General features: G+C 39.4%; 1 protein-coding gene across 2 annotated transcripts in view; it reads left to right on the top strand.

The window, feature by feature from the left end:
• Positions 1-27,368, top strand: part of CALCR (calcitonin receptor) — a 111,379-nt gene that overhangs the window by 73,865 nt on the left and 10,146 nt on the right. For both annotated transcript variants that reach the window (XM_061413454.1, XM_061413455.1), the window contains 7 exons: positions 675-785; positions 2,975-3,087; positions 5,307-5,398; positions 13,202-13,328; positions 23,407-23,560; positions 25,413-25,473; positions 25,550-25,616. In XM_061413454.1, coding sequence (XP_061269438.1) covers positions 675-785; positions 2,975-3,087; positions 5,307-5,398; positions 13,202-13,328; positions 23,407-23,560; positions 25,413-25,473; positions 25,550-25,616 — 725 coding nt within the window. The remainder of the gene's footprint in view (positions 1-674; positions 786-2,974; positions 3,088-5,306; positions 5,399-13,201; positions 13,329-23,406; positions 23,561-25,412; positions 25,474-25,549; positions 25,617-27,368) is intronic.

The following is a 27,368-nucleotide window of genomic DNA, read 5'->3' as shown; positions in this document are numbered from 1 at the left end:
AATATGCCAATGTTTTTAACAGTGGCTTTCATACTGTGGTATGTTTGTGTATTTTATGCCACAGACATGCCTAGTTTCTTTGCTCAGGTTCATCTGACTGCTTTTGGTTAACATCTGCCCCTAAGACAAAATTAAGTAGAGTAGCCCAGTAGTGGCTCAGCAGTAAAGAATCTGCCTGCCAGTGCAGGAGACCCAGGTTCAATCCCTGGGTTGGGAAGATCCCCTGGAGGAGGGCATGGCAACACACTCCAGTATTCTTGCCCTGGAGACTCCCATGGACAGAGGAGCCTGGTGGGCCACAGTCCATGGGGTCCTAAACAGTCAGACATGACTTAGCAGCTGAGCATCCACCCACGATAGAGCATATCCTTTCACGAGGTTTCTTTCATAACATTTCTGGAGATATCGTAAAGGAGAAATTTTGGAGGAAAGATACGACACAGATGACAAGTAAGCCTTTTGAGGAATAAATGGAGAATACCCTACCAAAAAAAAAAAAAAAAGAAATTCTCTTAGTCGTTGGAAAAGTTAGTACCGTTATTTTGTTGCTACTGCTGTTTGAACATTGCCTTACCCGAGTGGAGAGCCCCTGAGTGACCGTCTATGCCCTGTTACATCTCGCTGAGGACGCTATGGTGTGTGATAACTGCAGTGCAATCTCTCTAAACGGCCAGGTCTGTACTGCAACCGCACGTGGGATGGCTGGGCCTGCTGGGACGATACACCCGCCGGGACGCTCGCTGAGCAGCACTGCCCAGGCTATTTTCCGGACTTTGATGTGGAAGGTAGAGTATTTCTTTTTATTTTATATTTCGCAATGAATCTTTTAGCACTTTTCTAGTTCCCAAAAGAAAATCAGATGCAAAATATACTACCAAATCATAGCCTCTACAGTTCAGCACGTCCTGAAAGATCCCCACAAATGAAATATCCAGTTGTCCAGAGACTGTGAGCTGCCCTTATTTTTTAAGTCAATGACCAGTTATGCATGTTGGTCATAAATTCTATTAAATATTAAATAAAAATGAAACATTTATATATTTTAAATATGTAATATTGAATTTTAATAAACATTGCAATTACTTTTTCTAAAACTGAACAGTTTTTATTTACAGCTGAATTTTTTGTAGAATTTTCCATTGTCTCCCATTTGATGACTTATGCAAATCCTTGATCTAGAGTTTGTGTGTACTGGGCTGGTAGAACAAGCATAATGGGAATTTGATTGTAGTGTTGAAAATGATATAAAACTATCGTGTGTAGGGAATAAAAATCAGAAGGTGGTAACTCCAAACACTTACTAGATTTCTGTTCCAACAGCAGATGATTGAAATACGCTCAGTAAAGAAGACTGGTACTATTAACATGGATCATACTAACCCAGCTCTATGCCCTGCCCCATATGAACAGCCAACAAATGTGTTAAGTTAATTAGTAACATCAAAGTCACTGTAATTATAAAAGTAACAAAGGAATGTTTTCACTGAATAGTTTTTTTTTTACTTTCCAAAACAGTTTCATATATATTATCTCCTTTTATACTCACACAATATTTTATATAAAACCACAACTGAACCCAAGTCTTCTGAACTCCTAACTAACCCTTTTCTAAGTAAATGAAAAAAGCATTTGAGAAACAATATTTCTAAATCATTGTACAAACTTATATAGGTTGAAGTGGTTTTCAGAACTTTCAAGCCAGAACATGGTTCTCCTTCAGGCTTCAGTCTAGCCACACTGGTGGGGGACTTGCTTTCCTGCTTCCTCCGGGAATGAGTTACAACCTTTGACCCCCGTGGAAGCGGAATTACAGTGGAGCACTTTTAAAACCAGTTCAGGCCGGCCACTTCTAGGAATTCTCATTTTGATTTAAGAGTTGGAATGTGAAGAGAGAAAGAGCATATCGCTCTTCCCTGCTCATCACTGCTACTGCTAAGTCGCTTCAGTCGTGTCCAACTCTGTGTGGCCACATAGACGGCAGCCCACCAGGCTCCCCCGTCCCTGGGATTCTCCAGGCAAGAATTCTGGAGTGGGTTGCCATTTCCTCCTCCAACGCATGAAAGTGAAAAGTGAAAGTGAAGTCGCTCAGTCGTGTCTGACTTGTAGCGACCCCATGGACTGCAGCCCACCAGGCTCCTCCGTCCATGGGATTTTCCAGACAAGAGTACTAGAGTGGGGTGCCATCGCTAATCACTACCTTCCTGTAAACCCTAACTCGGTGCTATTTGATGGTGGTCCCCAGGTCTTTAGTGACTCTTCCCAATAAATGATGCTTCATTAATCTTGATCTGATGACTGCCTTAGAGGAACCTGATTGGCACAAAGAGTTGTTCTGTAATTGAGGCTGCAAGGCCAGTTCCAAAGCAGCAATGGGCTGTTGGTAAAGTGGCTACAATTATTAACTAAAAGGCAACTTTGGGGTTAGCCAAACAGTGATTTCCAGGCATAGATCCATCTTTTCGGCCTGATTTTTAGATACAACCCTCTCAGCTGGGGAACAAATCCACTTCAAAAGAAAGGCAATTCTTAAATACATCTGTATTCAACAAACTTAAATTTTTTAGTACTTTATCATTGACCCAAAGCTGTATCTCGATGATCCACTCAACAGTTTAATGAAATGACAGAGATTTCCTTTTAAACAAAGTGCTTGGTAAAAAGGTAGCTAGATAATCAGAGAGTGAACAGCAGTGTTAAGATTCCAATGAGGCTGATAGAAAGAAAGAAAAAAAAGTGAAGTTTGGCAATGTAAAGTGGAGATAGCAATGCTTCACCTGGCTTTGCTGAAGCTAAATTGAAGCAATGCATATTAAAGCATCTTGTGTGGTGCATGGTTCCTGGTTGTCTCTATTGACTTCTACTCACGTTCAGGTTCTATAAAGTGATTAACCCTTTGCAATGGCTCTTTAGCTTTCATTTATTGTTTTTCTGTCTTGCGATTTTGAGATAGTAATGAGTTCTGTTTCACTAACAGAAAAAGTTACAAAGTATTGTGAGGAAGATGGGGTTTGGTACACCCATCCTGAGAGCAACATTTCCTGGTCCAACTACACCATGTGCAACGCTTTTACCCCTGAGAAAATGCAGGTAGGTTCTATTGCACATTTCAGTCCTGGAGGAGAATGCCGTTATCTGTACACGGAAATGTATGCCTAATGGTAAAACCCCTGCTACCGAGAAGCCAGCCTATTTTGTAGAAGGAAATCAGATAATGACCTGTCAGTTTGGGGGAGTTTAGGGAGTGGCGCTGGAGAAACGATGCTTTACTTCTTGGTTGGCACTCAATCAGTGACGGTTCCCTGAGCGTGTGGAATAGGCCATTTATGGCAAGGGGAATGTGTCCATGGAGCAAATGATGGAGTTCCCTACAATACCAGACATTAGGCAGCATTTTCAAGAACTCCCTCAGCAGTTCTCTCTGGGAAGGGTTCCAGAACTACAGATTTCTCCGCAAGTCACCAGCTAACAATTGACCACTCTCTGTCCTGAGAGTTCCATGACAGTTTTGCTATCAAGCCTTGAACAAACTCTTAAGAATGGAGCTTCTCATCAGCCCACTGATAGGAGTGCAGCTGTTTATTTTTGTGGAAACCCATTCTAATTTGTTACTTCTTGTGTCTTACGGTTAAATAGCTTTATTATCTCTGCTTAGAAATATTGAAGCCAATGGGGCGGGTGGTGGGAAGTGGCCAGTAGGTAACTACCCCCTTCTTCAGGTTCTTCAGAAATCTGAAAGGATCACCAAATCTGCAACCAGCCTCCTGTCCCCACGGGCTGGGAGACACCATGGGTCAGCGTTTCGTCACACAGGGCTTCTCTGGGCAGCCCTGGTGGCTGCAAAGGAAACCTATAGTCTCCTTCAAGGATAGGCCTGTATGCTAAATAATCACTAATTCAGAAGCTACAGAAACATCAGTGCTTTCATTTTCTATAAAGCTTTAAAGTATAGAAAACTTTCCTGTCATTAAAACAGAATAAAAAACAATTGAACAAGATGAATAGATAGCTTAGAGACCAGATGACTAGAGGGACATCTCGGCACAGGCCAAGGACACCAAAACCAGTTATAGCATTTTGTGTACAAGTTTTTCATCTCTCTTGGGTCTGTTTTTTCCCCTTGATCAGTCTTGCTAAGAGGTATTGAAATTCTTTTTAAGAACTAGGTTTTGTCTTTGAGCCACTCAGTATATATTCAAGTTCTCTTTATCATTTAAGTTTAATTTTGTTTAGATAGAAATTTAGGTCATTGATTTTTGATCTTCTCATGTATGCATTTTAGTCTGTAAACTTCCCTCTGTGTGCAACTTCATCTGTATCCAAAAAGTTTTGGTGTGTCATTATGAGTTCTTCTTTGACCCAATGGTCATTTAGAAATAACATTTTTACTTTTTAATGATATGAGGGGTTTTTTAAAGTTATCTTTTTACTGATGCTTTCTAGAATATGATGATCAGTGAATATCCAACTTAAGATTTGAATTGAAATACATTCATTTGCTTTACTGACTAGTATATGTCAATGTGAATATCCTTTGTTTTTTTTTAAAGAATGGGCATTCTGTAGATGTCGTGTGCAGTGTTTATTTTATGTGAATTAGTAAAATCTGTTGATCGTGTTGTTCAAATCTTCAAATCTATAGATTGATTTTTCCTCCTTGTGTTTATTCTATTGATGACCAGGAGTTGTCAGTTTTTGCTTTATGCTCTCTGTGACTTAAGTTTATATTATTAGGTGCATAGAAATTTAGTATTTCTGGGTCATCCTGACTTAACATCTAGAGTTTTGTAATTTCACAGCGGTTTTCTTGTGGTTAGTGTTTACCTGGGTCATCTTTTCACAACCTTTCAGATCCAATATTTCTGTATGCCTGGGCTAAATGATGTTCCTTACAGCAGCATATAATTGCTTTAAAAATTGTCTAGTCCAACCACATTATTTTAAAGATGAGGACTACTACAGTCTGGGAAAGTAAAGTGACTAGACCTGAGAGTCACACGAATACTTACTGACAATACTCTGAGTAAAGAACACTCTGATGAACCCACTCTTAGATTCTTCCCACCATGTCATGCATATTCTGGTTTAACTGATGTTCTTATGATATCAGTTAAGATAGTTAATCCATTGATCCAATTTATAATTCAATATAATTTAATTCTCTGAAATATTTACAATTATAGTAGTTTTTTTAAAGGAGAAAAACAGTTGTCAATTTACATCACTTAGAAACTATTTTCCCTCTTGTATAATGATTTATTCATGTATTTGTCTTTGTAACTGCTTTGCTTTCCTTCCTGTGGTTCCAGAGCGCGTACATTCTGTACTACCTGGCTATTGTGGGTCATTCGATGTCGATGGTCACCTTGGTGATTTCCCTGGTGATTTTCATGCGTGTTAGGTACGTACACTTACAGCATCTGCTTTGTATTTTCTCTTAGGCGCTAAAAGAAGTGGCATACTGCAAGAGTGTTGCTCCTTATATGTTCCTTACAGAACAATCTGCACGAGAAAGTCTGCAGATTCCATGACATGTGACACTGGGAGTCTTGGAGTAGCAAGAAAAATGAAATTAATTAAAAATATGCTTTTTAACCCTATCCTTGGGGAAAAATAGGATGGATTCATATAATTTTCAAAAGCAGTATACCCCCTTCCCAAAATGAAATAATCCTGTGAGCCCGTAGATACACTACATTAACATGGTCAAGTTCCACTTACTGGCTAAGCTGCCACGAAGCATTGAGGAAAGAATCTTCATCCTTTTTTTTTTTCACCCCCACTCTGAAATATGGAGGCCACAAGTTCAAACACACCCTGCTTAACTGGGAATTGTATTGTAAGTGGGTTGGGCCAGAAGAGAAGTGGGGTTCGAAGGCTCCAGTCATGTGCATCCATGTAAGGAAGTCTCTTTTGGCCTTGACTCGGCCAGAGTCAAGGGCAGTTTCTTGAAGAGGATGGCCTGGTGTCAAGTGTCAGGTTTTTGCCCCTGCATCCCTACCATTGTTAACTGAAATTCTCTTCTAAGAACTGTAAGAAACGAAATTCCAGTGAGGGTTTCTACTCAGAGGTTGTGTCCATACAAATGATCGCATTATCTATTGCAAAATGATTAAGTTGATTCAGACACTGATTTTACACCAATAGAGAATTTAAAACACTGACTCTATATTTTTCGAAATGACCACAATATATGTGAGATAGTAACATATCTCAAACATAAATTTGGTCCTAAAAGCCTCCTAAATTTAGTGTCATTTCTATAGGTCAAAGTCAGGAGGCACTGTGGTAGTCTTTCATGAGAATTCTAATTTCTACACTACCATGGTATTTCCTTCCACTAATACTTTTTTAGTGATATTATACAAATGACTAAGAAAACCTCATAGACACAGACTACAAATAATTCTCCACACTTAAAAGATGTGAGATATAAATAAATGTACAGTGATTTGTATACAGAATACCAGAATCTTAAATTGACTTTTGTTCACATATTGCCATAATAATAGACAAAACTAAACCAAGGAATCACTTGTAAAATACACCCTTAACATAAGTATTATTTTTCCTTGATCCTGTTTTTAATCTTTGTCTATAACTTACATCATAATCACATTTATGTATGTCTACATTTTATATCATCAAAATTTATGTTGATTAAGCAATATAACTGAATAGCAAGGTTTTGTTAACTAAATAGCAAATAATAGTATAAATAAGCAGAAAATGTGTTTCTTCCACATATGGCTGAACAGGAGGAAGACTGATAAAGCAACAAGACATGAGGGATTAATTATTTGAATAATTTTTTCAATTATAATGATTCAGGATACAGCAGAGTGAGCACGTGGCATGGTTAACCTTTGAATGTCTTCATTTTTCAACTACTCTTGACCATAATGCAAAAAATACATCACCGTGGCTCTCATATTACATTGATTAAAAAGTCTATCACTGAAAGTCTATTCTTTCATTTTTTTTTTAATATGACCATAAGAAAATTCAAAGAAAAGGCCCCAAATTTGCAACGGTGCAACTAAATGCATGCAGGACTTTAAAGATGAAAAAAAAATGTCAAGGGAACATTTTTCTCCTGTCACTTAAATGAGTGATGAGGTATGAGAACCAAATCAGCAAAGAAAGTAAGGATGTTCTTTCAATAATTATTTGTCTGTTAAACCACTAAAGACAGGTGTTTAACAGTGCAGCACATAAGCAAAGTGAAATATTTCTCAATTCCAGTTAGTCCCAAAGCAAAATTAATCTGGTAAAATTCTTTGAGAGCGTGTGAGGGCAGACTGTCTAGGAAGCACCAATTTTTGCCCTTACCATCTCTTCTTTCAAGAACCTACCAAAGAGCAAGTCTTGGGAGGAAAAACACGTCTTATTGAGGTAGAATCTGGATGCAATGATGGGAAGACAAACTGAAATGCCTTGTTCTCCAGGGCACACACAGTAAGAGTGACTAGGGCATGAAGAACACCATATTCAAGTCCAAAAGCAGTCACGTCTGATTTTTATACCTGTTCTTAATCTTACCTTAAATTTCCCCAAACTAAAAATATCAAGGCTATCTGTTTTCCTTAAAGTACATTTCTGGGAATTTCCTGGTGGTTAGAACTCCATGCTTCCACTGCCGGGGGCATGGGTTTGATCCCTGGTTGGGGAACTAAGATCCCCACAAGTCATGCAGCATGGCTAAAAATAAGTCAATAAAGTACGTTTCTGATTCTTCTCATTTTTTCTTACATTTGGATTTTAGAAATTCAAAATGATTGTGAAAATAAAAGGGAACTGATCTATGACAACATTTTTCTCTTATAGAAATATTTTTCTAGATTTTTTTCAAATGCTCAACATCACCCTTGTGATATTAACTGGACATTATAATGGGAGGCTTTACAATTTATGTACTTAAATGGCATCATCAGTGTGAAACTTGAGCAAGATCTAATCATCACTCCCTTGCTTAATTCTGCATGCCCAGGGTTGAGTTATTTAGCAAAATGCAAATAATCCATTTCATAAACCTTTCATGAAACCAAAATGAGAAGTTACACCCAGCTCCACTTCTGAGACCTAATGCCCTATTCACAATCATCCCATTGAAATCTCACTCTAATTTCACAAAGTGTGCTTTCTAGGGTCTATAACAAGGAATAAGTCTGCAGGTATCCTACTCAAACCAGCAAGCCAGGAAGGCCAAGAATTTAAACTTACTGAATATATGGGAGCCTGTAGAACAGCCAATACTTGGTGGGAAATCCTGAGACATTACTCAGAATGAGATCATTAAGGCATGCCACTAATCTTAATGTGATTTTATTCTGAGTATTCGGGAGAAGATAAAAGGCAGGACTATGTAACTGAGACAAACAAGAATTATGTTCCCTGTGCTGTTGGGAGTGAATGTATAAATGTATGTAAAGTCTTTGTTATTTTAAAAGAACAAAATTGAAGTTCTATGCCCTCTTCAAGATAAAGGAAAATTTTTTCAGTGATTTAGATCATAGAAAAGGCAACACTGAAGATCTTAACTGAATAAAAATGGCAGAGTTAAAAGAATTTCAGGATGAGTATGCTGGTTACCTCTGATCCCCCAGTTTAAGGTTGAAGATAGCCCCGTTAGTATGACATTGGTTTTAGGACATTCACTGGGAAAATAGGAGCAATACCAGGGAGAGGAATTAAATAGAAATATCACATTAGTTAATCAAGACTCCTTACTACTAGATGCCAAGAGTAAATGTCTGTAAGAGAGTTAAAGTAAAAATACCCTTAGAGAAGACTGGCTTATGAAAGTCATGCAAGTGGACATTTGTGTTTGTTTTCTGATTATTTTAAGCAAGTTTGCAATGAATTCACCTATCTCTTTAGTACCATTTATAATTTATCAACTTACATTTCTGCAGAACCATTCTAAGCACTGAAACATCTCACGGATTTCTCTTAAGGAAGGTCCAATAATAGAACATTCGTTAACCTCCATTTTGACTGCTTAGTATCCGTGCATTGCTGATTGTTAAATATTGTGAATATCAATTACTCTTGCCTGAAAATATATGTTGGTTTGTAGAGGTATATGTTGAAAGAGGAGTGTCTTCGTTGCATTCCATTCTCTATATTACATTGGCTACGTTGGCAAAAAAAAAAAGGTGGGGTGTTTTCCACTGGGAGCTCCAAAAGGAATATTGATTCCTCTATCACTCAGTATTCCGTTATTCTATTTCACATCTTTACAGAGGATGGATAGATAACTCTTTGTCTTGCATAGTATCTTATTATACATCGCTGGCTATTCCTCCAGAGAAACCATTAAATCGATGGCTGCAAAAAATAGCGTCCTTTCTCCCAACTCACCCCAAAGATAACTGTTGGTCGCGTGTTGGCACCTGTTCACTCATAGACCAGTAGGAATGAGGAAGAGAGGCAGGAATCATAATTGAAAGGGAGTTCCTTAAGGGTAAAGATTTTGTGCTAAATTCAAAGCTACTAAGTCCCTTGTCAGGTAGGAAAGATGTATAATGTTTTGAATTTTTCTAAGAGTTTTAACATTCTGCTCCAGTCTGTTTCCCATTCCCTTCTTCCCGCATTCCTCTTGTTCATCATTAACAAGGAATGATACCTAAGTAAATGGAAACTTTTAAAATTGACCCTTGTCCCCGTGATAGCAAAATGATTTATACAATCTGTAAGACTCAAGGCAAATTTTAAATACCGTCTCATATAACTTCAAGATTCCCCCAAGCACACATATACATACATAAGATACCAGTAACTTGGAACAGTTTTTAATGTGAAAGATTTATACCAGGTAAATTAAAATTATGAAAGTGACATGTGGCTTCGGCTTTAAAGTGTGACATCTTGAGATTCGTAGGAAAGTAAATCATTATCTCATCATCATATGTGAATGACACCTTGACTGGGCAAGACAGGAGCAGATTATGTTGTCTTATCCTCCCACTCTTGGAGAATTTATAGTACTCATGGTTCCCTATCACTCAAGAGTAAGCAATGTCCTGTCCATCTAAATACTTATTTCTTTTTTATCGAGAGGAATAATATGTAGCTAAATCTGCTTCATGCTATTTCCACTAAAGACATTACAGGTCTGACAGGAAAATGACCACTTTTCTCATGTTCATTCAAGCAACAGGATATTTGTATTGAGAACAATTAAACACATCATTTCTTAAGTCCAAGTAATCCTCTTGAATATCCTATACCTCTCTTTCAGAACATTTATTATAATAGTAAATAACTATGTAATACATAAGGTCCCTGAAGGCAGCAGCTGTTTTCTTCACCTATATGTCCCAGGCATCTTCAAGAAGGTTTGAATCAGAGTGGATACATAGTAATACATGTTAGATTATTAAAAGAATTTTCGTAAATTTAAAGTACCTTCAACTCACTTCATAAAGCAGATTGTAAATGTCAAATAAGTGTAATAAAATTTTTAAAACTCAATGAGCAGAAATTATATTGAAATCTTCAAGAAACAGAGACTTGTTTCTTGAAGAACTTGTTTCAAAGTAAGTCATATTCTTACTTTGGAACCTAACAGTTTATCCAGCTTTAAGCCATCATTTTCTCATTGTGTGCCTAGTGTAAATAATACATTTACATAATGTGAACAACAGGATAATGTCCAATATTAGTTCATTTAAGAATCTGGCAAATGTTCAATATGATACAAAGTGTGAAATATGAGATCATCTAACATTTGATGTTAATTCTCCGAAGTACTGGAAAACTGTTCAGTGGTCACGGCTCAGAAGAAGAGTTCTATTTTGTAAAGATTTTTAGTGCAAAAAACAGAGTATTAAGCCCTACCACATGCCAGACCCTCTCCTCCTAGGTATACAAAACAAATACCTTTATCAGTAGGTCCCCTGGAGAAGGGATAGTCTACACCTCCAGTATTCGTGGGCTTCCCTGGTGGCTCAGCTGGTAAAGAATCCGCCTGCAATGCAGGAGACCTGGGTTCAATCCCTGGGTCAGGAAGATCCCCTGGAGAAGGGAAAGGCTACCCACTCCAGTATTCTGGCCTGGAGAATTCCATGGACTGTATAGTCCATGGGGTTGCAAAGAGTCAGACAAGACTGAGTGACTTTCACTTAAGCAAATATATGGCAAAGGATAGTAAGTGTTAAAAAGAAAAATAAAACGGGGGTACAAGTGGCCCCATAAACTGGAAGTAGAGGAAGCATATTTTGTTCAGGGAAGTTCTAGTTTACACAGGAGACTGAACATTAACCAGTTCTGTAAGCTAATGTCCATCGACAGATTATTGAACTCTGCTCAGTCCAAAGAAAATTAGGCATGAGAGTAACAACACTGAAGGATTCATTCATCCATACTCCTTAGTTCTGCATAATGTCAACTGTCATTGGTTTAGGCCAGACTGAATCCAGTAATGAGACCACAGATATTTGCCTCCCAGGGAGAAGAATTATAAAGTGCTATTATGACTACATGAAAAATGGCTGTTCACAAATTTAACAGTTGCTTTATGGAAGAGCTTATGCAGTATAAATGGGCATGATAAATTTCTATTTAAAGTCTTAAATTTGCATCCTACTTTTAAAGTACTATTATAAAACCAATTAGGTTCAGTTTATTTAACAAAATTTTCTGCTGCTTCATAAAATAGTACATGGTAGTACGTGTGTATGTGACAGAGAGAAAGTTCTTCTCTAAACCCCATCTTTACCATTGGCTACCTCCTGCATTTTACCCCTGCTCAACAAGTTGAGAATTTAAGAATATTCTGTATTAACTGTTTACTAATGCCTGTACTTCCTATAGAGTTGAAAAGTGTAGCCACAATAATCAAAATATGCTCTTCTCACAGATCCCTCATGGCTTAAACTTACTTTTCATTACAGATAATTGACAACTCATTCTCCTTTGATTTGAAATATAGGAAAGCATTTTCATTGTCATTTTTCCCCAGAATTTTCTTGTCTAAATGCCTGGAATTCTAGCTTTATTCCATGAAGATTTTTTAGGAGTAGTTACTATGATCAATCATTGGCATCATTAACCGAACATTAATGTTAAAGTCCTCACATTATGTTAAATGTTCTTTGACTGGATCGAATATGGTAAACACTAGATTTTAATTCATCTAGGATAATCACTCCAATTTTGTACAGCCCTCCTGCAGGCTCTCTCCATTTGCATCAAAAAGTGAAATAGGATATTTAAACTAATGTTCCTTTATGTGAACATTCACACAAATACATATGTACAAATTTAGGAAGTGGAGGAGAGGAGAATGGAAAATCCAGCAAACGTTTAGTACCCCAGAGGTGGGGCAGAACTGTGCCAACGAGCAGAGCACTTAGAGCGATCCCAGGTCTAAACCACACTTGTGCCCCAGCACGACGTCACATTTGAGCCTAGTTAGAATTCTCTGTCTGTGTCTGGGCTCCACCATCAGGAAGACATGGGAAAGAGGAGCCGTAGAGTTGATTCCAGTTGGAATACGAGAAATTAGAAGGTATCAAAAGAAATGGTGAGGGGACTTCCCTGGAAATCCAGGGATTTGGACTTCACTTTGCAATGCAGGGAGTGCAGGGTCGATCCCTGGTCAAGGCACTAAGATTCCACCTGTCTCACTACCAAGACACCAGAACATAAACAGAAGCCACATTATAACAAACTCAGTAAAGATTTTAAAAACGGCCCACATCCAGAAGAGAAAAAAAGAAATGATGAAAGAGAAAGATGACAGGAGACTTAAGAAAATCAGCCTATGTGAGGGGCCAAGGACATGGACTCAGTCTTCTTTCCCATTTGCCACTCAACTTCCGGCAGATTACATCAGTGGAGAGTTGGTTTTTTTCCTCTGAAGCACCACTCTAAACCCTAATAGTTTCTCTTAGAAAAGTTCTTCTCAATTAATTTTATGACATTTGTTACAATTACAATGGATTTTTATCCCTCACTGTTTTAGTTATTATAGGAAGTCACCCTGAGAACCGAAAACTGTGTTACCATGACCGGGAAACTGTCTAAAAATCAGGCAGAAAGGTAGTAATGAACCTTAAAAGATGGGACCAGCCTCATTTATATGTTCTTTCATCTATTGCTAAAGAGAAGGTTTAAAATATTACTACATAAGGTTTATTTTCCAGGAGCATCAATATTTTGGCACTGGTTAATGCTTTCTCTTCCTTTTTCCTTCCAGGAGCCTTAGCTGCCAGCGGGTGACTCTGCATAAGAACATGTTTCTGACCTACGTTCTGAACTCTATCATCATTATCATCCACCTGGTTGAGGTTGTGCCCAATGGAGAGCTCGTGAAAAGGGATCCGGTAGGCGTGGCATGATTTGTTTTTAATTTTATTTTTAAAGATATAGTATCTGTAACTGGGCTTCCCAGGTGGTTCAGTGGTGAAGAATCCGTCTGCCAATTCAGGAGACGCAGGTTCAATGCCTGGGTCGGGAAGATCCCCTGGAGAAGGAAATGGCAACTCACTCCAGTATTCTTGCCTGGAGAATTCCATGAACAGGGGAACCTGGAGGGCTACAGGCCATGGGGTCGCTTGAGTCGGACATGACTTGGCAACTAAACAACAACCTCTGTAACTAGTGAAGGTGGTGTGATTGTCTTACACAAGCAGCTTTTACATATATAATAATATTTACTTTTACAGTTGAGTTTTGCATTAAGGCATATCATCCCTGTGTAATTTTTGGAGGTATCGGTTATATGCTATAGTAAAGGGCTGGAAATAATTAAGTTATAGCCAAATAAGATTTATACCATCAATCATGAGTTGCCATAACTAATCAATAGTTTACTAACATCTCAGGGAAGTTCGCTGAGCACACACACTAGGTGTTATAAAGTAGTGCTTTGTGGTGGCCCCAGTGGGTCACTCATGGGTTACAGGTGTGCGTAGGTATTAATTGCTCATCATTCTGGGGCCTGAATGGTCTTGGGCCAATCATTTCAGCTGTAATGCATTTACTCTAGTGGTTCTTAGGAATTTTATCATGGCTTATGTCTGCATGACTTTAAAAAAGGTTTGCATGTCCCTAGTTCACACGCTCTCACCTCCCAGTCTCTGCTGGTGGCCCCTGTGAACTGAGCCTAGCCAGAAACCAGAGGGTGAGAAAGCCCCGAAGGATATGCACCGAGTGGTTTCTCTGGGTCCCGGGGCAGAGTAAAGAGTGCATCTGAAAGCACAAACGGAAGGTATCCGGCACACAATGAATGGCCTGGGATATTTTCTTTCTTTCTTTTTTTTTTGTTTCTCTGCTTAACTGCATTATGCAAGCATCTGTAGATAGCCTCATCTTTCAGAACTGGTACTTGATGGCTTTGCCAACCCGATGACAAAAATGCGTGAAATCTGCCCAGAGCGTGCATCCTGTGTGACAGTGGCACGGCATGGGAAAGCAGCTTAATCTGGCTTCTAATGGATCCACAGTGTTAATAGCCTCTGCAGTGTGAATACATCCAGGAAGGCATTATGATCTATCTTTTCAAACCATGGCATCTGTGATTGGGACAGAGTCCCGTCTTAGGTGCACAATGGGTTTTATCTTAATGAGTTTCTTTTTTTTCGTGTCAACTGATTTTAATAAAAGTAATCTTATGTCACTTAATCCTCACAAGACCCCAGTGAAGAGTGGATATTATCCCCATTATTAACTGAGTAAATGGAGGTTCAGTGAAAGCACGTGTCTTCCACACTATGGATCATTAGAGGTGGGGTTTGAACCCAGACCTGTCTTACACTGAAGCCCAGCCTGTGTCCTGTGTGCCGCATGGAGCTCTTGTTTATCTTGGTTTCTTTCCTTAGGAAGATTGTTCTTTAAGATACATACTCAGCCATTTCAAAGTGATGGCTGTCCATAATTAAAGATGCACACTGTATTTCATTAAGGAAGCTTACCCCCACTAAGATTAAAACAGGTGTAGAGGAAATTCCCTAGTGCCTTCCAATGTAGGTGATGCAGGTTCGATCCCTGGTCAGAGAACTAAGATCCCACATGCCACAGGGCAGCTAAGCAAGCCCACAACTAGAGAGCCTGCATGAGTAATGAGAGATCCCACATGCTGCAGATCTGATGCAGCTAATGAATAAATAATAAATAAATGTTTACAAAATAGAAAAATAGGTGTAGAAGCCATTAACTAAGACTATCTCAGCGAAGAAGACTCAAATTTGGAATTCCCTATGAAGTATGAAATCCCTGTTGATTGGCAATTCCCTAATACAAAGTAAAATGTTTAAAATTGGGTGGAAAACAAAAATCTGAGAAAGGTACCATCTGTTCAAAGTAGGCCAGGGAATGGCACTTTGGTTATTGAATAATCAGCACATCAACCTGGGAGCAGCACTCAGTCAAATGATGAGATATCGCCAATTCTTAAGTAGACTCTCTCCCACCTCTCCTGTGGGGGTCTCACACCCCCTTGTCATGCCTCCACCCCACTCTCTGGATGTTAGAATAAATGGGCCTCTCATCCATGATGAGATGATACTTAACCTGTTATCTTCCTGAAATAGTATAAATTCAGGACTTTTCCAAGTTCACTAATAAATTGTAGAAGCCATTTCACCTTACCCATCAAATGAGAGCAATAAAAACTTCCCTGTTTACTTCTAAGGGGTTGTTCTAGAGTCCCAAAGACCCATAAAGCTTTTAAAAATTCCCCAGGGTGTGCTACTGCAAGCAATTGCTTGCAAGGTAACTGCTAACCCCGTCCTTGTGGCTAGCTCCTTAAGTCTCTGCACACAGCTTTCTCGACCAATCTGTTACTCTGTTCATTGTCTCAGTGTCCTAAGTTATCGTTGGTGGATGTTTTCACTTTTATAGTATACTTTAGGGACAAACAAGCCTAGGTACTCTGCCAGTCAACACGCACAGCTGCCTCCTAACCACCACCAAGCCAGCTCAGCCCTGCCTTGCAACTCCACTATTGCCTAGAAACATTTAACAATGCCTGGGAGAAGGCAATGGCAACCCACTCCAGTACTCTTGCCTGGAAAATCCCATGGACGGAGGAGCATGGTGGGCTGCCATCTATGGGGTCGCACAGAGTCGGACACGACTGAAGCAACTTAGCAGCAGGAAGCAGGTACCTAGGAACCTGGCTTAGCCACAACACAGCTGATTCCCTGGGAGAGTGTCAGTGTGAGCATAGAGGAGTGGAGAAATTAATAGAAAGCCTCCTTCTTCATGTGGAGGAGTGAGGGGTGGCTCTTTGACACACATTAGGCATTCTCAAACTGATGTAAGTTTGAAAAACAGGAAAGAAGTTCATCTTTATAGCATGACCTAGTTCTCCTAATCAATATATTTTTAACCTAACAGACTTGGTTTTTGTTGTCTTTTGTAGCTATGCAAGAGCAAACTTCCTAGGAAAAAGCTGTAAAACTCTTGAAAGGTAGAATTTTATCCAATTAGTCAAATATTGATTGAGTGCCCCAAACTCAAATTTTAGTCTTCAGGCTGAACTAAATTCATATCATTTGGGGGAAATGCCTATTTATGACATTCTCTTCACAATCCCTGGAAATACACCCAGCCTCACATGGAAACAGCGTTCTGTGTCTTACAGCTGCGTATGTGAGGCTCCACCATTTATTTACCTGTTTCAGTGTGTGTGTGTATGTGTCTTTTTTTGGTAGAAAACAAAGGAACAAAACATCTGACTATTTTACTTGGTATGCCTGAATGAGAAATCTTTCCTCTGAGGTTCAAATGAAAAAAAATGAAAGCGTTAGTTGCTCAGTCATGTCCAACTTTGCGACCCCACTGGGTGTAGCCCACCAGGCTCCTCTGTCCATGGAATTCTCCAGGCAAAAATGCTGGAGTTGATAGCCATTCCCTTCTCCAGGGGATCTTCCCAACCCAGGGATCGAATCCAGGTCTCCTGCACTGCAGGCAGATTCTTTACCCTCTAAGCCACCAGGGAAGGAAAGCCACCAATCACAACCCACTTACAATGGTAGATGGGGCATATGATCGTGTGTGAGCACATGCTGCCCTCTTTCATGTGTGCAAATGTCTGGTTCTTCCAAGGGACAAACTCTGAAAGCATGTGTCTTTCACCAAATAAATAGCATAGGCTAAAAACAAATGACCACAATGACAAAAGTCAACCTATGTTTGTAAATTGTGAAGCATACACTTGGCCCAAAGCGGAGAAAAAAAAACAAGGACATTTGTTTTCAGTATTTCTCTATTTGAACAGAGCTTTTGTTTTCCAGTGAGATTTTGATCCATCTCTTATCTCACCTTCCATATACAAACAACACCAGACTGCTCTCGCAGGCAGGCATAATTAGTTCAAGAAAGGGCAGGAAAGAACTCTCCAGTGGTTATAGCTTGTATGTTATTCATCCTTGAAACTGCTTATTTACTAGTTCCAAGACAGACACAGGTCTTAAACTTTGTATTGAATCTCACCTTGAAAATGCATATTCTATCATAAATGCTATCATAGAAGTTCAATTTCTTGGGGATCTTTTCCTATCCAAAAGACTATTAAAGTAAATTGCAGTTGAAACTGTGCATGCAGGCATTAGGAATAAAGGAGATTTTGCTGTTGTAACATATTTGAACATACAGGTCAAGAACAAGGAAAGGTTTAATTTGATTTAACTAGAAAATCCCCATCTCTCCCAGCAGTAAATTCCCCACCTCTAAAAAGACAGAGAAAATAATATCCAAACACTGAGCATCATATCATCAGCATATTATTAAGTCATGTGTAATTTTAAATTACTCTAAATTATATGAAATATTGCATTTTTCCTGAAAAACTGACATTACAGAAAACATTAGACTAAGGTCTTCCCTAGCTGAGAAGAGTAGAGATAATAAAGAAAAACCCAAGAAAGGAGAGACAAAGAAACTAAGAGAAGAAACTTTTGGAAAAGGGAAGTTATTAGATATTGTCAATCTACAAATATTTATTAAAAAATTGAAATTAACATGAAAAACACAACCAAAGTTATAGAGAAAAGCACATCCATTAGACTCCATCTGTCTGTGATTCAAACATATGTCTCTTTCCTATAAAAAAAAATACAATTTTCTATATACAAAAGAATATATACTTTTTAAAGACTTTCTTTTTTAAGCAAATTAAAGGCAGAATTGTGGGTTTGTTTGTTTTTTTCCCCTTAATTTTGACCCAATTCTCAGGTCACTGAATCAGCAGTTAAGAGGCAAAAATATTTCCCTTCCCAGTGCCCATGGGGATATATTAAAAAGAAAGTTATTTCTTGTGAAAGGAGGCTGCATCATCCCAAATGCTTTTATACTACTTCTGTGAGGGTGTATTTAGTTGGGGGCAAAAGAAAACCGTGTTCTCAGTCCTCAGCAGGGAATCCCAGTGGGCTTCTGGTCCCTTTCCCATCAAAGTAGTCAGTCTATTCCTGTGGAAGGTTTTTGGCTGGGCAAAGTCTCTCCAGTAAAACCAAGAGTGAGAATCTTCTTCCTTCACACAACTTTTTTTTTTTTTTTTAAGTTAAACTCAAAATAACTCATGGAATAAATAAGGGCTGAATAGATCCTCAGTTTACTGAGTGATATGAAAATTGCTGATTGTCACTTGTATCATTTGAACATTTCATTTCCATAATATCTAAAATTTCACTTTCTTGTTCTATCTGCTTTTTCAACAATCTTCATGGAGGGAGTCGGGAGGCAGAATTACAAGCATTGTTCTTGCTGCATCTAGAGGAAGCCAGCAGCGCCCTCATCATTTTCTAGAAAGAACTGTCTCTCTGAACTTTTTGTCTGAGTCCAAAAGGGGACAATGCAGCAAGATTAGTTTTTGCTAGGAACCTGAGCATTTTGTATCTCAAACGCCAAAACAATTGGGTCACATTTTCTGTAGCCTCTTACATAAGCAAAGTTAAATGAGCCCCAAGTTCTGAAAAACAAAGTGGATTTCTTCTAAGTCTCACTTGTTCAGGACAGCTGGGACAACGGACTAGGTCAGAACTTCACCCTAGTCACAGGAAGCTCAGCTTGGAATGGATGCTCAGAAGTGAAACCAAGGGTCCAAACTGACTCCTCCTGCCCAACCTAGAGGAGCCTGGTGGGAGGGTGGGCTTATACACATGAGGGAAGTGACAGCAAGGCTTGGGGGATGAGAGATCAATGGCCAAGAAAACTGTACTGGAACTATCCATTTTGGTGCCTATGGAAGATATTTGATTGAGAAAGAACAAGTAGTATGGATCTGAGGAACAGGCAGAGAGAATAATGCCGAGATGTGGCAATGAAGTGAGGTATCTTACCCTGGTTACTTGTGTGATTTCACTTGACTTACATAAAAACACCAACAAATGGTCTTTTAACCAAGACCATATGGTACAGAAAAGTATAGAGGATATCCTTATTCTTTTTAAAATGTATTAATTATAATCAACCATATTCCCATATGGCTGTAAAGAATTTATTCTTAAGATGGCTATAAACATCAACCCAGTTTCTCTCATCTAACCCCTCTGGGCGATACCTCTGCACAAGAAATTCAGTTCAGCTCAGCTCAGTTCAGTCACTCAGTCGTGTCCGACTCTCTGCGACCCCATGAATCTCAGCACTCCAGGCCTCCCTGTCCATCTCCAACTCCCAGAGTTCACTCAGACTCACATCCATCCAGCCATCTCATCCTCTGTCGTCCCCTTCTCCTCCTGCCCCCAATCCCTCCCAGCATCTAAGTCTTTTCTAATGAGTCAGCTCTTCACATGAGGTGGCCAAAGTACTGGACTTTCAGCTTTAGCATCATTCCCTCCAAAGAACACCCAGGACTGATCTCCTTTAGAATGGACTGGTTGGATCTCCTTGTAGTCCAAGGGACTCTCAAGAGTCTTCTCCAACGCCACAGTTCAAAAGCATCAATTCTTCATCGCTCAGCTTTCTTCACAGTCCAACTCTCACATCCATACATGACCACAGGAAAAACCATAGCCTTGACTAGATGGACCTTTGTTGGCAAAGTAATGTCTCTGCTTTTGAATATGCTATCTAGGTTGGTCATAACTTTCCTTCCAAGGAGTAAGCATCTTTTAATTTCATGGCTGCAGTCACCATCTGCAGTGATTTTGGAGCCCAGAAAAATAAAGTCTGACACTGTCTCCACTGTTTCCCCATCTATTTCCCATAAAGTGGTGGGACCAGATGCCATGATCTTTGTTTTCTTAATGTTGAGCTTTAAGCCAACTTTTTCACTCTCCACTTTCACTTTCACCAAGAGTCTTTTTAGTTCCTCTTCCCTTTCTGCCATGAGGGTGGTGTCATCTGCATGTCTGAGGCTACTGATAGTGACCTACAAGCAGTGTCTTGCAGCATGGTTTTGGGAGGGAGTCCTCATCTCAGTGTTTGCCCTTGTTTCCCTTGCTTTGAGAAGGCTGTCATGAATTTAGTGCACTTATTCTAGATTTGTTTTCATTCTTAAAAAGAAACTTTCAGCTGAGATACTAGAAGTTTTCTTTCCCCTTTTGATTTATTTTGTTTACCTTTTTATTTTGTATTGGAGTATAGCTGATTAACAACATTATGGTAGTTTCAGGTGAACAGCGAAGGGACTCACCCATGCATATACATGTATCCCTTCTCCCCCAAATTCCCCTCCCATCCAGGCTGCCACATGACATTGAGCAGAGTTGCCTGTGCTATGCAGTAGGACCTTGTTGGTTATCCATTTTAAACACAACAGTTTTTACACGTCCATCCCAAACTCCCTAACTATCCTTTCCTCCCATCCTTCCTCCTCCCTCCATCTGCAACCATAAGTTAGCTCTCCAAGTCTGTGAGTCTGTCTCTGCTTTGCAAATAAGTTCTTTCGTATCATTTCTTTCTAGATCCTGAATATAAGGGATGTCATACGATATTTGTCTTCTCTGACTTACTTCACTCAGCATGACAACCTCTACATCCATCCATGCTGCTGCAAATAGCATTATTTCATTCTTTTTAATGGCTCAGTAATATTTCATTATAATATGTACCACATGTAAATACTAGAAGTTTTGTACACTCCCTTGGGATATGTTGGTTAACTGTCAGAAAGCTATGGAGCAATAGTTTGATATTTGTTGTGTTTAGGGGGCTTGCTTCAAATACCATAGCATTGTTCTTGCTAAAGCCCAGGATGTCAAATCCCAACTCTTCTACCTACAGATTAATCTTGAGCCAGTTACTTAATCTCACTGTGCTTCACTTTCCTGATAATGATAACCATAGTGCCTTTCTCAAAGAGTTGCTTGTGAGGATGAAATGAACCAATACATCTAAAACCCATAAAATTGAGTCTGCCACGCAAGAACTCTCACGTTAGCTATTATTATTTATATCATAGTTGTTACCATTGTCATGGCCGTAAGCACTCATGACTTTCTAACCGTGGTACCAAGTTTCATTTCTGTGTTACACAGCATGGGAGACATGGAAACTCAGAGCATGTGTAAAATGCTGCTCAAATCTTAAATGACTAAGTGTGAAAGCAGAATGCACATACTCAGAGGTTTTTAAATCTCAAATAACCAAAAGGGCTGTGGCATGAGAATATAAAACTCATTCAGTCATGGCTTTGAAAATCCCCAAAGTGATAATACCCTCATTATACTGTATAGAGAAAAGACCCTTGAGTGTAGCAAGCTGTTAATTTTTATTCCCCTGCCACATGTCTAACAGGTGCCCCCCTCCAAAGCATGTTTCTGTTTTCTCTGGCCTTGTTTCCCAATCACTTCCAGAATGTTGCCTTTGCCAATTTCTGGATCATTTTCCAACATATTTATCTCATATGGGACTTTTTCTCCAGCGTTTTTTTGTTTTGTTTTGTTTTTTTCTTTTTGCTAAACACACCCAGTTGTGACCACAATCACACAGATTCAAGCTCATTTTCTCTGAGGTGTTATCAAAAATCAGTCCAAGACTGCATGACAGATTCACATTTAATTGAAAACACTGGATCTTCTAAATTTCTCTAGAGAGAAAGGCTGCAGTGGTTTCCTTCAAAGTTAATGCTGACTTTCTGACTGGGGGATCTTCCTCCTTCATTCAGCTAGCACTAAATACTGGACCCACTGACAGTTTTCAAGTTGACAGGCACACGTTTTGCCTTTCAGTTCATCAACTGTTCCGGCATCTTGACAAACAGTTCTCCAACTCCTCCTCAGGTGGTTTTAGTATGCATGTGAATCAAAGCCAGGGCGTTGCGCCACTGCATTGTGAATCTGCTGGAAGAACAAGCTTGTGCTCTTCAATGGTTAGGGTTATTATTACCGGAAAGCTAGCAAGAAAGCAAAACAGGAGTCAGGTGCTGAGGAAACTCCTTATATACCCGAAATCTATCCCAAGTGTGGCCCTTAAACCAACAGCTTAAGCGTCACTTGGATCCTTACTAGAAAGGAGAATCTCATGGCACCCTAGATCTTCAGAATTAGAATCTCTACTACTGGAGCCCCCAAAATCTGTGTTTTAACAAGCTCTCCCAGTGATTCTGATGCATGCTGACATTTGAAAAGCACCACTATGAACTCTTTTATTATTTATATTTGAATTGGATATTTTTGGAGGGATTATTCAGTACCAAGTGAGGATGCCATCCTTATCTCTGTGTCCCAAACATTTGGACCCCAGTGTGGAAACTAAGGCTCCCTTATAAAAACAAAATCCCTCGGGTCAGATGGGCTCAACACAGCTCCTGGCTCATGTATGAGAAATGGATCATCCAGTTCTCTCCTTTTTTTTTTTTTTTTTAATGTTAAGTAGGTATCATTAACAGATCAGTAAACTTCAGGACAGCATTAACAATTTCTGTGTTATTCTCCTCATTGGCCATAGAAAAGGGGCCATAAAAGTCATGTGATGAATCCTTGGATGCTGTCAGAAATTATGGTTCTCAGACACATTATAAGAAAATAAACTTGCCTAGTCTATAGGTCCCTGGTGGCTCAGTGGTAAAGAATCCGCCTGCCAATGCAGGAGACACGGGTTCCATCCCTGGGTCGGGAAGATCCCCTGGAGAAGGAAATGGCGACTCACTCTAGTATTCTTGCCTGGAGAATTCCATAAACAGAGGAGCCTGGCGGGCTACAGTGCATGGGGTCACAAAGAGTCAAACGCAACTTAGCGCAGACTAAACAACAATAACTCTATATAACTCAGCCCACAAGAACACTTGGGGCACTGGAATTCCATTGCCCTAGTTGGCTGTTTACATGTGATACTAATCACCTATGAGCTAGTACCCTGATCTCTGCATCTAGTAGGTGACACATGTTGAGAGATGCTCGGGGAAACTCTCTGTCTGGCTGAATGCAGATACTTTGGCTCATTTTCACGTTCATCCTCTGTTCATGGCCAAATCATTGCAGATGTCTTCCTCTGAGTATCTTCGTTTCTTTCCAACAGCCGATGTGCAAGGTTCTGCACTTTTTCCACCAGTACATGATGTCGTGCAACTATTTCTGGATGCTCTGTGAAGGCCTCTACCTGCACACTCTCATCGTGGTGTCTGTGTTCGCTGAGGGGCAGCGCATGTGGTGGTACTACCTCCTGGGCTGGGGTAGGTATCTTCTGCTGCTGAGTTTTGATCCGCTGTTACCTCTGTCTGATTGTAGTCTTCTGCTAGTCTTGATCAGAAGAGAGTCAAGGGCTCAGGTTCTATGAGGAGAGATGGAACACAGGTCCTGGCCACAGTTCAATCTCCAAGAGAACTTGATAGACACTCTTAATAAGTTCAGACAGACTGTGGTAGGCATGGGGGTGAGTGCCACAAAAGAGGGCTGTGGTGATGAGAATGTCTTCAGGAAACAAACCCAGCTGACAGATGGGCAGAAACCATGCCCTGATGGAGAGAAGATCCAAATCTCCCCAAGAGAAAATGAAAGAATGCTTCTTTCAGGAGTTACTTCCTTATAAGTCGGCATGGGACCACTTACTGGTCATTTTCTCCCAAATCGAAGCAACTTCAAATGCTGAAGTTCTCAGAAAATTCATTTATTTTACAACCCACTTCAGATTGATTCTTTGCCTTGCTGGCCCTCCCATTGTTGTAATCCAAAGAATGAAATTCCCTACCCTCCATGAACTTTTATAGTGAACAAACAAAACATATCTAGCGCTCCAGGAGAAAAATCCTAGGGGGAGAAGGATTATTCTTTCTCTCACTGTCTTTAGTGGAAGGGAAAGGTTGTTATGACTCTGGAAGCCTGGAGGGAGAAGAGGAAAAGGAAAGAAGAACTAAACTGTGTAAAAAGTGACATCATGATTAGGGGAAGGTGACGAGCCCTAGGAATTAGCAGATACAGAGTCCACACTCTAAAGTATGAAACACGTTTCCTTTCTACAAAATGACAAGGTAGAAGTGAAATCTCCATATTGCTTCTCTAACTCTAAAATGTGCATTTCAAAATCAATCCAGAGGATGAATCTCTGATTCTAAACCTGAGTGGGGTGTTAGAACTGCTGTGAATAAAACACAGTTATGTCTTGTGTAAATCGTCAACTCAGAATTCTTTCAAGTCAAACATTTAATTGATGGTCCCATTTTGAACTATATGCTTCATGGGTTAAGAAGCTGAGGTGGTTCTTAGATGAAAACTCAATATTCTGAATATCCTTTTGCACAAAATTCACAGAAAAAAAAAAGTGTGGCAGTCTAATTCACCTGAGACACATTTCTTAATCTGAGGATAGGTTTTAAAACTGTCTACAAATCTCAACCACATGAAACAATATTTTATTGGGCATGGGTACATCTGAGAAAAAGAGAATGTTTTGTTTTTTATAAAAATTACTTTACTCTAGATTACTTTTATATAATGAAGGTTAATTTGTAAAAGATTCAGACAGGGTGCACTGCCAGCAGCTACGTCCTTCATTCCATTTGTAAATTCAGCTGTTTTTGACAAATACTTCAAGGTTTACTCAGGGAAGTAGATTCTGAGCTACAGTGTTCTTATTCAACGAAAATAGGATCAACACACGTGTTGTAAACAGAAGAACAAAAAGCCTAGAAGAAATATTGAGAGCATCTTTGGAGCAATCAGACTTTGGCTTTCATACGCTGTCTCAGGTCAGCGTATGACCTGAAGGTCACGTCCCTTCAGGACAACCCTGCTCCCCTCTGTAACAGAGCCCAGTTCACACACAATGAAAAGCTTTCTGGTCTCAGTTGCTGGTCATCATCATGTATCTACCACACTGGATAATTTGTGAAAGGCTTTTAAGTAACTGGATGCTGTTAACCAAACTCTGTTACAGTTTGTGACGTTCTAAGAGCATTTTATCTGCTTTGACCAAAGATAATTTGCACAAGAACATCAGGACGACATCTTGACAAGATGTTGAATTTGTCACTGTTCTTTCCAACCAGCTGTAGTTATAGCTTTTGCACTTTTTTTTTCCCATTTTAGGACTCCCGCTGCTGCCAAGCACTGCTCATGCTATTGCTCGGGCTCTGTTATTCAACGACAAGTAAGTATTGTGGTTGTTAGTCAATTTATTTGTAAATAAAATGTGATATTAATGTATTCCCCCTTCTTTTATTCAGCTGCTGGCTGAGTGTGGACACCAACCTGCTTTACATCATCCACGGTCCGGTCATGGGGGCACTGGTGGTGAGAATTGCTTTTTAAATCCATTATTAACAGTGTTATCTCTCTGGGGTGTTCTGTTGAGATGGTTTTATGTAGTATGTGTAGCCCAACTCCAAAATGAAGTTAATTTAATGATAATCTATAATAATAATTTGACCCAAGGATCTCTTTTTTAAAATGATTTTTATTTAATACAATTGAGCGGAGGGGCATAAGCTTTTTTCTATACAAGCCACAGCAACAATACAGTGGGGTTTTTTTTTTTTTTTAGACAATTCAATAAATTCTCCTAATTAAAGATAAAGACCAAAGGTGAAGATGTTGCTGATAAGAATGAGAGAGACCACAAAGTCCCCTTGCACCATTTTCCACTGGGCTCCGCCAAACTAAACCATCTTCCATCTCACCTCTGGTCCACGAGCCATCATCATGACTACCACTGAACATGCACTCACAGTATATCAGGCATTGCACATACATTGCCATGCTGTTTGCTAACAGCAGTCCTTCAGAGTGGACACATCAAGATGGTTCACTCATTAGGAAAACTAGACTCAAAGGCTCAAGTTAAGTCATTTAGAATCCCATGCCAAGTAGGTTGGGCAGGGAGAGAATATGATTATCTGAATCTATATCCAAGTTCTTTATTTCTACCCATAGTTTACTATATGTTGGCCATCATCAGAGCCATCAAATTTAATATTTAGACATTATTTCCCCCATTAATCTCAAAGATTGTTTTCTTCAGATAAGAATTAGAAAAATAAAAACAGTCGGAGTCATAGATCATACTCTTCTCCTGTACTGAAGAATCATCCATTAGTAACTGATCAAACTGGGTCACACCCAGACTGTCTCCTGACTTTCCTGGCCTTTCCAATGCAGATTCAATTTCTTTTGCCATTTTTCAGAGTAGCGATGTACTTACTAGTTCATCTGTGCTCACAAGGACCTACTAACGTGGGTCTTGAATATTTATCACCACTGCATAAGAATTTTATTTTTATTAAAGATCTCTTTCCTTCTTGAATTTTGGGGGTAACAACATTTATTTCTACTCCAGGTAGAAAAACCACTCTGATTATTTTTAAATAAATGATCAATTAAAATGTTAAAACAACCTTGGTTTCAAAACTAACTTTCACAGCCAAAAGTAGTTTTTTGTGATCTACAAGAACAGCAGATATTAAAGAGTGACCATACCAAGTGCTGGCAAGCATGAAGAACAGCTGGAATTCTCACATAATGCTGGAGGGAGTGTAACATGAAGCCACCTCTTTGGAAAGCAGTTTGGCAGCTTCTCATAAAGTTAAACATACATTCCCCATGTGAACAGGCCTTGCCTTCCACTCTTAGGTCACTTTTCCAAATGAAAACATGCCCCCACAAAGACCTGTACACAGGTATTCACTGCCTGCTTATTCATAACAATCAAATTTTGGAAACCATTGCAATTTCCATAAACAGGAGAATGAATAAACAAATTACGTGTGTATTATTAACATAATGCAGTACTACTCAGCAGTAAAAATGAATGAAATGCCAATATATACAACACAAATGAATCTTACAGATAGTATGTTAAACCAAAGTAACCAAAGAATACACAATGTGTGTGTGTGTGTGTGTGTGTATACACACTCCCATTTCTGTGATGCTAGAAATCAGTGGCTACTAGAGGTGGGGGGATGGAGTTGTTGACTGCAAAGGGGCAAGAGGGGGCTTTCTGGGGTGGTGGAAGTGCTCTTTTCTTGTTTGGAGTGGTTGTTACCC

The sequence above is a fragment of the Bos javanicus genome, chromosome 4 (assembly GCF_032452875.1).
Source record: "Bos javanicus breed banteng chromosome 4, ARS-OSU_banteng_1.0, whole genome shotgun sequence".
In the NCBI taxonomy this organism is placed as follows: Eukaryota; Metazoa; Chordata; class Mammalia; order Artiodactyla; family Bovidae; genus Bos; species Bos javanicus.
The sequence above is the reverse complement of the archived record's forward strand: the minus strand, read 5'-3'. Positions and strand labels throughout refer to the sequence as shown.